This window comes from Dipodomys merriami, unplaced genomic scaffold (genome assembly GCF_024711535.1).
Source record: "Dipodomys merriami isolate MVZ:Mamm:240054 unplaced genomic scaffold, mDipMer1.0.p SCAF_34, whole genome shotgun sequence".
Taxonomy (NCBI): Eukaryota; Metazoa; Chordata; class Mammalia; order Rodentia; family Heteromyidae; genus Dipodomys; species Dipodomys merriami.
Genome location: NW_027204937.1, coordinates 6,812,158 through 6,824,797, shown reverse-complemented (window position 1 = coordinate 6,824,797; position 12,640 = coordinate 6,812,158). Strand labels below are relative to the sequence as shown.

General features: G+C 40.5%; 1 protein-coding gene across 4 annotated transcripts in view; it reads right to left on the bottom strand.

Moving 5' to 3' along the window:
- Patj (PATJ crumbs cell polarity complex component) overlaps nucleotides 1-12,640 on the bottom strand; it is a 283,552-nt gene that overhangs the window by 113,011 nt on the left and 157,901 nt on the right. For all 4 annotated transcript variants that reach the window (XM_069987179.1, XM_069987180.1, XM_069987182.1 and 1 more), the window contains exon 29: nucleotides 6,318-6,409. In XM_069987179.1, coding sequence (XP_069843280.1) covers nucleotides 6,318-6,409 — 92 coding nt within the window. The remainder of the gene's footprint in view (nucleotides 1-6,317; nucleotides 6,410-12,640) is intronic.

The window sequence follows — 12,640 nt, the reverse complement described above, 5'->3', positions numbered from 1 at the left end:
TTGAAGCCAGGTCAAACACTGGCGGTTCATGTTTGTAATCCTAGCTACTCAGGACGCTGAGATCTAGGGATGACAGTTCAAAGCCATCCCAGGCAGGAATGTTCCTGAGACTCTTAGCTACAATTAACCAGAAGTGCTGTGGCTCAAAGTGGTAGAGCACCAACTAGCCTTGAGCAAAAGAACTCAGGGACAGAGCCTAAGCTCAGTTCAAGCACCAGGACCAACACTCCTCCCTCTCCTACCCCCCCCCCCCCCAAATCTGAAGTCAGACTGGACAAAAAAAGTTTGATCAATGGATGGGTAATGGCAGTGGTACGTTTCTGTTACTCCAAGCTCCAAGAGAAGTACAATGGCCAAGTGTGATGGCACATGTCCAGTGACATACAAATAGAAGGATTGGAGTCCAGACTGGCTCAAGCATAAAGGAAGACTCTATCTCAAAACTATAAATAACACAAAACAGACTGGAGGAGTAGCTCAAGAGTCATGGCATTTGCCTGGCAAATGTAAGGCCCTGAGTTCAAAGTCTAGTACTAGGAAAAAATGAATAATCATATGTCTGGTGCTAATACCTAATACATTCAAAGTATTAACTTCCTGAGAGTTTATAACAAAGTAATTTTTAATTCTTTCAGGATTTGGCTCCAAAATAGGCAAAAAAGGCAAAAAAAGTTCTTATAACAATAGCTGAAAAGTTTCAATATATAAAGAAGAGATTAAAGGATGTACCTGAGTAATGTAATGAGCTAGACAATCAGCCAAAGAAGATGAAGTGTTGGACAACACGTAACTCTAAGGACACCAAGTGAACAGGACAAGCCTACCATTTTGCCCCCAGTGACCATGTATGAAGAGGAAGCAACTGGGGCAGAATTACCCCACTGGCCATGCTTACCAGCACATATTAAAGAGCATATGAATTTGCCATTGTATCTCCATGTACGCTGACCCAATAAGCAATCAAGTGCTTTTGTTTTTGCTTTCTTGAAGTGCTTTACTTCTTACACTAATAGTGCTTTATCCTGACAAAATCCAGTATAGTTTATTGACATGGGGGAGTTTATTTGTATTCGTTTCTTTATATAGTCCTTAATTAAATAATGCTCTATTCCTTGTTAGACTATCAGATCAATGTTCAAAGAAAGAAGCTGCTGATCGGGAAGTGATATTTTAGGCAGGATTTGCCCATTATTTTTCCTTTCGCAATTCAATAAAACACTTTGGCATTGTATACCAAAGTACATGGGGGAGAGTGACTCTTCCTTTTCATCTTTTTTCCTTTTTGTTTTTAAATGAGTATTACTTAGTTGTACAATGGGGGAGGGGCTTCATTTTAATAATCCAGTTATATCTACAATGCATCTTGATTATGATTCCTCGTCCATCATTCTAATTACATTACAATGTGTTTTGTTAGAACAACCTGATTGAGCCAAGACAGTTCACAATTAAATATTTTGAGTGTACATTACTACTTCTAAATTGCTTAAATTGCTTTAGTAAATAAGCATTCAGCAGCATCCACCATGCATAAGCCATTAATTTATGTATCAAATTCTTAATTTTACACTCTTCTGGAAAAAAAGCAAATTAAAATAATCAGACATTCAAGCGACAGGGCTGTACTACTATTAGTGAAATTCTACTTGGCGTTCTTTTCTATATACCACACACCTTAAAATCATTTAAAAATTCCTTTATTGAAAGAGGAGGGTTCTAATTCTTAAATACTTTATGATTTCCCCCTGGACCCTATTAGATTTTCTTTTTGCTGTTTCTAGCAAATACAAGAACCTGGGTTCAATCCTGCAAACACAAGCTAACCCCAGGGTGGCTCAGACCTGGGAAACGAAGGTCCCTCAAATGCTGAAGAGGTCATAGGAACGTTAATAACAGCACTGGCAACCACAGCTAACACCATGTACTAAACACACTGAAGTGCTTGTCCATTATTACAATAAAACATCTAAAGCTGGGTGACTTACAAAGGAGTTTGTTTAGCTCACAGTTTTGAAGGCTGGCTGTCCAAACAGCATGGTATGGTCTCTGGCAATGGCCCATGACAGATGGCCTCACCATGGGAGTGTGTATGAGAGAGAGAGGGGGATCACGTGGAGAGACAGGAAGCCATAGAGTAGTGATTCATGATTCACGATTCACAAAACCAGGCTCATTTTTCTTATTTGTCCTTTTCTTTTTCTTCCCCTTTTTATGGTGTTAAGGATGGAACCCAAAGATTTACACATGCTGACAAGCACTCTTCCGCTGACCTACACCCAGTCCCAGGTTTGGTTTGCTGTTTTATAACAACTTGCTTTCAATGGATTAACTTAGGGTCCCGAAAAACACCTTAATTCATTTCTGAGGGCAGGGCCCCAGTGATCTGTCAACTTCCACTAGGTTCCAACTCTTACAGATATCACATCTTTTTTCTCCTGTTGAGAATTGTTAACTATTCTTTATATAATTTTATACACTTAAAAATACTCAAATGACTTCCAATAAGTAAAAAGGCAGCACCTTAGATACAAGGAATTTAAAGGGCCTACTCAAGAATAAAAAATAAGCAGGTGCTGACGGCTCATGTCTTTAATCCTAGGTACCTGGAGGTTGAGCTCTGAGGATCGCAGTTCAAAGCCAGCCCAGGTAGAAAAGTCCATAAGACTCTTATTTCCAATAAACTATTCAGAAAAATATGGCAGTGGCACTGTGGCTCTATTATAAAGTGCTAGCAGTGAGCACCAAGAGACTAAGGAAGCACCAAGCCTTGAGAGCAAGTTCCAGGACTGATAGGAAATGTACTCATTACCTCACTCATGTAACTGTAACCCCTCTGTACAGTATCTTTACAATTGCTTCCTAATCAGCTACCACCTTTACAACAGTCTAATCATCAGAAATAGAAACACAGGTGAGTTCTTCTGGGCTCTTAGACAGGGGATTTCCCTATTATTTAAACATATCCATGGATGCCGGGCACTTGTGGCTCATGCTTCTAATCCTACCTCCTCAGGAGGCTGAGATCTTAGGATTTCAGTTATCAAAGAAAGAGTAGGCAGAGATGTCTATTATCTCCAATTCCAGCAAAAAAGCTGGAAATGGAGCTGTGGCTTAAGTCGGAGCAAAAAAATTAAGTGGAAGTATGGGCCTGGAGTTCCAATCCTAGTATGGGTACACACACACACACACACACACACACTCTCTCTCTCTCTCTCTCTCTCTCTCTCTCTCTCCCCCCTCTCTCTCTCTCCCCTCTCTCTCTCTCTCTCTCCCCAAAACCCAATCCCACATCCAAATAACTAGTCATACAAACCCAGTCTTTAATAGGTTCTGAGATGGCATTCCCCATGTTAGTGAAAAGTTGAATTTAACAGTTAACTCTAGGCCTTTAGAAAGAGAAACAATGATATTGACTGAAGTTACTATTTAAAATAAAAAGACTATATTCATTTCATTCCAAGCCGATTTTTCTTAAAAATCAGTATTATCTACCACAACTATTCTATCAGCCCATTTATGACTTGAATTTCAATATATGAGATCAATTAAACATACCCTGAGACATTATTGTTTGGCAGTATGTAAGACTAGCTATTACAGGAGCCCCTTGGTACACCAGTATGTGGTTCCCAGAAGCGTTCTGTTGAGGAAAAGTGGTGCATGCTCAGGATGTAGAGCATAGTACTGTTCTGCAGATGCTTCATTCATTTTCCCCACCACAATGCTTGCCTTCTGCTCAAGAGATGGCCTCCTCCCAACAAACGTCAATGTTCACTTTATCAGCTAAACACATTAACTTTCATCTTGCTTTTTGGGCTCCATTTGCTTTTGGAGCGGCTGATTTCCACAAAATTAAGGGCAAGAAAACAGCAGATTATTCAAGTGACGATAACATAGGATGATAGCGTCCTGACCTGTATAATGTGCATGAGGGAACTTTAAATGTCTGCGTTTAAAATTTCTTTTGATACTTTAAATTGTTTTATTTGACAACACTTAGTCAAAACCACATGTAATAGATCCATAAAAAGGTAGTAGCTTTTTTGAGAAAACCTAATAAGTCTGCTCTTTCTTCCTTCCTTTTTTCTTTTTCTTTTTGTGCCATTCCTGAGGCTTGGCCTCAGGGCTTGAGTATGGTCCCTGAGCTGCTTTTGTTCAACCCTAGCACTCTACCACTTGAGCCACAGCTGAACTTCTGGCATTTTTGGTAGTTTAGTGGAGATAAGAGTATCATAGACTTTCTTGCTTGGGCTGGCTTTGAACTGCGACCCTCAGATCCTAGTCTCCCAAGGCATGGTTACAGGTATGAGCTACCAGCATCTTTCTTTCTCCCATTTTCATGCCAGCTAAGGTCACTTTTGCTCCAAGGACACACTTTTTGGGTGTATCTTCTCCCTTCATGATGCCCATGATGCTCCTGTTCTTTTTTGCTGTTATCGTTTTGTTTTTGTTTTTTCTGATGGTACTGGGGCTTGAACTCGGGCCTCACACTCTCACTTGGCTTTTTCATTCAAGGCGCGCGCGCGTGCGTGCGTGCGTGCGTGTGTGTGTGTGTGTGTGTGCGTGTGTGTGTGTGTGTGTGTGTGTGTGTGTGTGTGTGTCCACAGTTCCACTTCTGGCTTTTTTTTGGGGGGGTGGGGAGAAGGGGTGTTAATTGCAGTCTTACAGTCTTTCCTGCCCAGGCCAACAATGAACCACTATCCTCAGATCTCAACCTCCTGAGAAGCGAGGATTATAAGTGTAAGATATTGATACCTGGCCAATGCCTCTGTTCTTGTTCCATGTAAGAATGGGACAGCCTAACCTGGCTTCTGCCTAAACAGACCATGGAGAGGAGACCCAGTGCTGTGCTCACCTTTATTCTCCAGGATCACATGGCATACTTCTAATCTTGCCTTTTTCAGCATCACCCATTTAATTTAACTGCACAATGGCAGTTCCTGCTCAGAGCCTGGAGGTCCTGGGCTCTCCCCATTTCCTTTTAACGTCACCACTCTGAGGACCAAGCATCTAACACATGAGGAGACACTCAGACCATGCTGTAACCATGGCAACACCACCAACATCTTCTCCTGGACTCCTCACACAACTTTATATGATGCCCTCAAGCCTGAACCCATGGCTTCTGTGGACTACAACCCAAAGGAGTTCTTAACACATAAAGACATATGAGAAGAAGCTTTCCTCATTTGGAGTAAGAGGAGTAAACTAGAAAGGCAAGCTTAAAATCTACCTGGACTGAAAATGAAGCCACTTCACTCCACATCAGATATTGCAACCACAGCTACAAAAAATAAGGATTCCCACCTCCAACTCACTTGTCCTATAAGGACTCAGTCAACTGGCAGGTGAGGTTTGGGTGTATATGGAAGCCCAACCCACAGCAGATCTGACACCAACTCTATCCTTGATCTCTCAACAGTACCCCTTACTTCTGCCATAGCACTAGGAATCAAAACGCGATCAAGCTCGTGATAGGGTAAGTGTTCAATCACAGAGCTAAGCCCTCCCCAGCTCTCACTAACATTCTTAAGATAAAGTTACTGGGAAAAAAAACGGTGGCTCGCGTCTGTAATCATTGCTACTCAGGAGGCTAAGATCTGAGGATTAGGGTTAAAAGCAGCCCAGGCAGGAATGTCTAGGAGACTCTTATCTCCAATTAATTATCACCACCACCAAGAAAAAAAAAAGCCAGAAGTAAAGCTGTGCAGAAGTGGTAGATTAGTAGATTACTGGTCTTGAGTAAAAAGCTCAGGCAGGGAGTTCAGGCTGAGTTTAGACCCCAGGGGAGGAGGGGGAGCAAGAGGATGAGGAGAAGAAAGAAGAAAAAGGAGAAGGAGAAGGAGACAAAGAAAGAAGGAAAAGGAGAAGAGAGGAGGAAGAAGAAGGAAGAAGGAGAAAGAAGGAGAAGCTGAAGTTACTAAAATTCCTGGAATCCATTCAGCTGCTAGTTTTTTGGTAAAGAAATTAATGAGTGAGCATAGATACCAATCAATAAGGACAGGAAAAGCTAGGGGTTCCATAGTATTTATGTAGATAATAATCAGATTTAGGAAGGAAGACTTAAATATCAATTCTATCATGACACAGAAAAATAAGAGAATCCTCACTGTCAAAACAACTGGTATTTTTTAATGTGACAGTTACAAAGGAAAATATTTAATTTGTTTTTTATTGCTATTTCTTTACTAGACTCAAAAGTGACTCTCAAATAGGAAAATATATTTTAAACAAGTCAGTGACTCTGTTAGACAAACTAAAAATAACTTAATCTTATACAAGCAGTAACATTCCCCAAAGGAGACAATCTACCTTACCTGATGAAAACCAGCTTGACCTTGGATGGGGCAGTCTTAATAATGGCAGAGGCATTCTGATGACTTCTCCCATATAAGATCTGATTGTTTATCTGTTTGAGAAAAAGAAAAGCTTATAACCTGTGTATTTTATATAATAAACATGCATTAATATTTATATACATGTACATAGTCTTTCATTTTTTCATTTCTGTCTTTAAGTGGTTGCACAAGAGTTTTGGAAATTAACCATCCATTTATGTGTACAGTGAGTCTTGATGATCATCCCTTGCATATTTCTCACCCCCACCCTAATCCATTACTCATTTTTAATGGTATATATGTAAAATTCTCAAATCTAAATATCTTAATATTCTTTGTAATATAGATTAAAATACTACATTGGAGAAGCTACTAAAAATCAGTTAAACCAGGTGCCAGGTGCTCACCCCTATAAAAATCCTAGCTACTCAGGAGGCTGAGATCTGAGGATCATGGTTCAAAGCCAGCCTGGGCAGGAAAGTCCATGAGACTCTCACTTCCAATGAACCACCAGAAAACCAGGAATGGAGCTGTGGCAGATTGCTAGCCTTGAACAAAAAAGCTCAGGGACAGTATCCCAGCCTCAAGTTTCAAGCCCCATGATTGACCAAAAAAAGTTCATTTTGGTTTTATGTAAAATAGCAAGTTTACTGAAAGTATAAGCAAAGTATAGACTTTCAGTAGAGTATAGAATATTGGTAGAGCAGGGTCCTGGAACCAGAAATCCATTTTTATTTATTTTTATTTTTTTGTCAGTCATGGGGTTTGAACTCTGGGCCTGAGCACTGTCCCTGAGCTCATCAGCTCAAGGCTAGTGCTCTACCACTTGAGTCACAGCACCACTTCTGGTTTTCTGGTGGTTTATTGGAGATAAGAGTCTCATAAACTTTCCTGCCCAGGTTGGCTTTGAACCACAATCCCCAGAGCTCAGCCTCCTGAGTAGCTAGGATTACAGGTATGAGCCACTGGTACCCAGCCTTCCATTAAATTCATTTTTGACTACTGTTAATAAAGAACATGTTAAAGGGGTCTTGCCTGACCCTTTGCCAAACTGTATGACAAAAGTTATAGCAGAGCTATTTTACTTCCTGCGGCTTTCCAAGACTCTTAAAACATGTAGAAAATGCACCAAATTGTAGTCTTCATCAGAGCTCCAGAAGGGGCCACTAATTATGATTCTATAAGTGTGTCAAGGTTATTACATAGCATCAAGTGTGTTATCCTAGGATATAAATATTCTACTCCTGATTTATGGCAAATTTTAGATTAACTGCATAGTAACATTTTACTTTAGACAATCAATGAGCCATCTGCTCATGTTCAAGATAGTGGTGGGGTTTTTAATTGTGGAATCACTTAAATATTCTCTAACAGCATTAGATCTACATTGATAAACTGTGATGATAGCTCTAATCATTCTCTTATTTCATCCACTTAATGATAGCTTGCACAACTTTGGCTTTTCACCCTTATCTATTTAGTAAGTAACTAAAGGTCTATAGTGCTATATCATCTCTATGTAACTGTGGCATGGATAATTTCTACATTCAAAGGGTAGTTCAGCATACTCTATAGGGAACAGTATAAAAGGACTGAACTCTTTGATAATCAGCACCTAATCTGCCAGCCCTTGATGTCTCTGCATTTGAAGACACAGCTGATATTGTTTTAAAGTATTCTTTCTGGCATGACAGTTATAATGAGAAAGCATATGGAAGTGAGCACTTCAAAGAACGTCATCAAAGCAAGACACTCTTAACTGTTCTCCATAACCCACCCTTCTCTTCCCCCTACCCCCTCCTCCCCCCCCCCCACGGCTCTCTTTCTATGAGTCCTGGGGTTTGAACTTGGATCTAAGTGCTGTTCTTGAGCTCTTTCACTCAGGGCTGATACTCTACCACTTTGAGCCACAGCACCACTTCTGGTTTTCTGGTAGTTAACTGGAGATAAAAGTCATAGGCTTTCCTGCCCAGGCTGGCTTTGAACTGTGATCCTCAAATCTCAGTCTCTGGAGAAGCTAGAATTACAGGCATAAGCCACTGGTGCCCAGCTTTCTCCATTACTTCTCTAGGGAGGTGAAGCAGCGTTCTTATCCAAGGCTGTGGCAGTGACTAGCAGTCAGCTATTCTTGCACTCTGCTTCATCTCATCAGGATTTTTTCCCCCTCATCAATGTGCACAGATACATTGACGGCCACACAGTTATTTCTCTGACTCAGTTTCATCTTCTTCAGAAGAATTTAAGCATTGATTTCTCAAAGCTCTTTTGAGAATTACAAGGAGCAATACTTTTACATTTTATTGAGTGGTCATGATACCCACAGGATCTTTATTATGTATGTATGTTTCATTCTTTCATTAATTCTTAATTAATTAATTTTTGACAGAGTATTGCTAGTTGTGAACATAATAGCTTCCCAAGTACAAGGATTATAGGTATGTACCACCACACACTGCAATTTTCTATTTTTATGTGTTCAAAACCACTCGTCTTTTTAAAATTAAGTTTTGCTCTTTAATATTCATACATTTAATAATATGCTCACATTTCAGAAGATTATATGTGTGTAAGAATTTAATTTCTATGAAAAACCATGAAAGTATTAGATACAGACACATATACACACTTACAAATTCCCAATACATGTTCTCTGATGTGGGTCCAGCCTTCCACATGATTGAGGTTAAAACATCTGGTTTTGATCTGAGTGCTGGTGACTCATGCCTGTAAATCCTAGCTACTTAGGAGGTTGAGATCTGAGGATCGCAGTTCAAAGCCTGCCCAGACAGATTATTGTCCTCAGTCAACCAACAAAAAAAGCCAGAAGTGGAGGTATCACATCAAGTGATAGAGTGCAGGCCTAGAGCACAAGAAAAACAAAAAAGCCAAAGGAAGAGTACAGGGCCCCAAGTTCAAGTTCTCGGACCAGCACATACACACAGAAAAAGTTTGGTTTGGATCAGCAAAAGTCTTGAGCTCATACAGAAAATCAAACAGCTGCATGATTATGGATCTGCCCACTTTTTGGCTGTGAGTCTCCATTTTGACAGAACAGAATATATGGCAATATAATAAATTAAAAATGAAAGATGATGTTCCAAATGAAAAAGCAGATCATTAATTTTCATTTACTTAAAAGTAAGCCATAGTTGGGCTCGTCCTGATGCTGTTCCTAAATGTTCCAAGCTCTGGCAAGAGAAGGGCGACATGGCTCCTGCTGCTGCTGCTGGCTGCGGTGCCAACTCGGGGGCGCGGACAGTGAAGGCAGCTGCTCCCTGCCAACACCCAGAGCCTCTCAGAACTCTCTGCGCAGAGGAAAACTTGGAGCAGAGCAAGAAGCCCAAGACACAGAGAAATCTGATTTTATTAGACTAAATCTAAGAGGAAAATGCAGATCTCTGCACAAAACTCATCCAAGATTGAGTCCGTGGGGTTCAGAGCAGGTAGCTCTCCTTTGTGTTTGCCTCGTCTTATTTAATGGAAGACAATTCCACTATGGAAATGAAAGGCCTAGCCTCCAACGATGTAAGCAGGTTTTATTTTTTGTTTGTGTCTTTGTTTCTATGCCAGTACTGGGGCTTGTACTCAGAGCCTGGGCTTTGTCCCTTAGCTTTATCTGCTCAAGGCCTGCACTCTACCACTTGAGTCACAGCTCCACTTTCTGTTTCTTGGTGGAGATAAGTCTCATGGACTTTCCTACCTCAGGCTGGCTTCAAACTGTGATCTTCAGATCTTAGCCTCGTGAGTAGTGTAATAACTGAATTGCTATTCACTGGTAGAAAGTTCCTCCTATTGTCTGGCCACAGGCCCTCCTGCTGTTGGAAATGTATTCTTTCCCCTGAACCCCCTTTTCCCTGGGAAGAGAATATCCATGGGAATAAAAAATGTGAAATCAGAAAATGGAACAAAATTATTGATAAAGAGCAAAACCTCTTGGTATAGAAAAAAACCCAGACAAAGCCTGACTAGCAGTCAGCCTTTGCCCCTTCTCCATCCTTGCTAAAAAGCAAAAGAACAGCTCTCCCTCACTTAAGTTTACCAAGCTGCCAGCTTTGCAGAAGGCAAACCTGAGGCTTATCACCAGCCTCACTGAGGTGCTGAACTAGTCAGGAGCTTATAATAAAAATAATTGCTGTCATAGTGTCAATAGTATTGGTAGTATTGATCATGCTGACCAAGGCAAAATTCTGTTTTGCCTATGCTCCTATGTCTCAAGCTATGTTTTTGCTATGTTTTGCTTCTGTAACTTTGCTTGCTTGCCTCGGTAACAAGGCCTTAAGCCCACCAACTGAAGCCCACTATGGACTGCCTATTGCAAATTATTATGTGTGATTTACCATAAAAACGAATTTAAAGGTCATATAACCATAACTAATGAAAATATGTCAAACCCACCTTGCATGGCTTGTCTATGTAACTCTATGTAACCTACCCCAATAAAAACCCATCCTGCCCTGAGCTCAAGGCTGCTCTCCTACTTTCCTGGTGGGTAGGAAGTGGTACCTGCACAGAGGTAATGAAGTTCCTAGCTCCTTTAACTGGCTGTCTGGAGTCTCTTTTGGATCCGGGATAGTATAAGTAGCTAGGGTTAAAGCTGTTCGCCAGCAGTGTCTGGCTGGAAGCAGTTTTTCTATTGCCTCATCCCTAAAGAAACATACTCTAGAGAAAATTCAGTAATTAAAAAGACTACAATACATTTTATGTGTAGTTAACTTGAGACCACCACTTATGCTATTAGTAAGAAGTGGTTGTTTTCCCAGGGCACTGTTCTTCCAAAACAGATGTAGGAGGTCATGCATGTACAGCACAAGCAAAAAAGGAAGGTGCTCAACATCTACAAGGCTTCTGGATAAATTATAATCAATAATAGCTACCATTTACTGAGGCAACTTCGTGTAGAACACAGTGTTGAACTCTTCATATATCTCATTTAAATCACAGAACCAAGATATTATTTACTTCCATTAGATTAGGAAACTAAATTAGCTAAAAAAAAACCTGTCATCCTAGAACACAATCAGGGATTACCTATCTGTATAATGCACGTAAAAACTTAAAGGTCATTTCTAGGGATCATCATTGGGCTAAGTATAAAACCCATGTATAGCACTTGCTGAGTATGATTAAGGCCCTAGGTTCACATCCAATGCTACCTGCAATCAACTAATCAATCAATCAGATGGTTTCTGGAGGCCACCACTGTAAATACACCTATGAAATAAACCCTGAACAGAAATTCCTCCCTCCCAACTTCTTATGTCCAAGTCTCAGTCCCTAATATGATGGTATCTGGAGATAGGGCTAAAGGTGGGGGATTCATAACAAGAGGCGTGAGCCAGGTTTGGTGTGGTAGTACACAAGTATTCTTAGCACTTGAGAAGCTTGAGGGAGAAAGTCTGGGAGTTCAGGTTTAGGCTACATAGTTTAGGCTACATAGGAGTTTTGGGCCAGCCTGGGATGCACTGTATAATCCTACATGGGGGAGAAAAAGAGAGGAGAGAGAGGAGGGAGAGAAAGAGAACCTGGAACCTGAGAGGTATTTTTCTCTCTGCCATGTGAGGATACAGCAATAAGGAAACTGTCTGAAAACCAGGAAGGAGGCCTTCAGCATCTTGACTTTAGGCTTTCCAGTCTCCCAGAACTGCAAGAGCTAAAATGTGTGCCGTTTAGACCACGGATGGTTTTTATAACAGCAGCCCAAAGTGATAACACAATTACGTGAATGAACTTCTGTTTATTGCAGTTAGTGTTTTCATTGATACAGTTTCTAAGGTCTTTTTTTCATATTAAATACTAATTTATACAGCTAAGTGATATACTGCTTGCAATTTCCTAGTCTTACACTTTCAGATATTCAGAATTTTCCACTGGTATTCATAGGGTGAAGAAGCAGAAGAAACAAGAAAAAAGACTTTTGTCCCAAGTTTTCCATGCTCTTGACCTATAGTTCTGGATTTCTTATTACTGACACAGAGGACCTATTATTATTATTGAGATCCTCCACATAGCAATGTCTTTCAGCCCCACAATCTCTGGTCCCAGAAAGGCAGCTAGAGGTATATTATAGGTAAGCCTGTTCCTTTCCCCCCAGGCTTTGAATTTCAAATTCAGGAGCAAATTAAAGCAGTTCTGGGAATGGCAGCCAATAGCCCAGAGTCACCTGTATTTGCAAACCTTATCAGTCACAATACAGGAAATTTTTGTCAAGCTTAACTTTTCTCCTCATGGCTAAGCTGGTTTCTGACACTGTACTGGAAAAAAAAATAGCAAAAGCCTAATACAAGATAAATCTCCTATGTGCC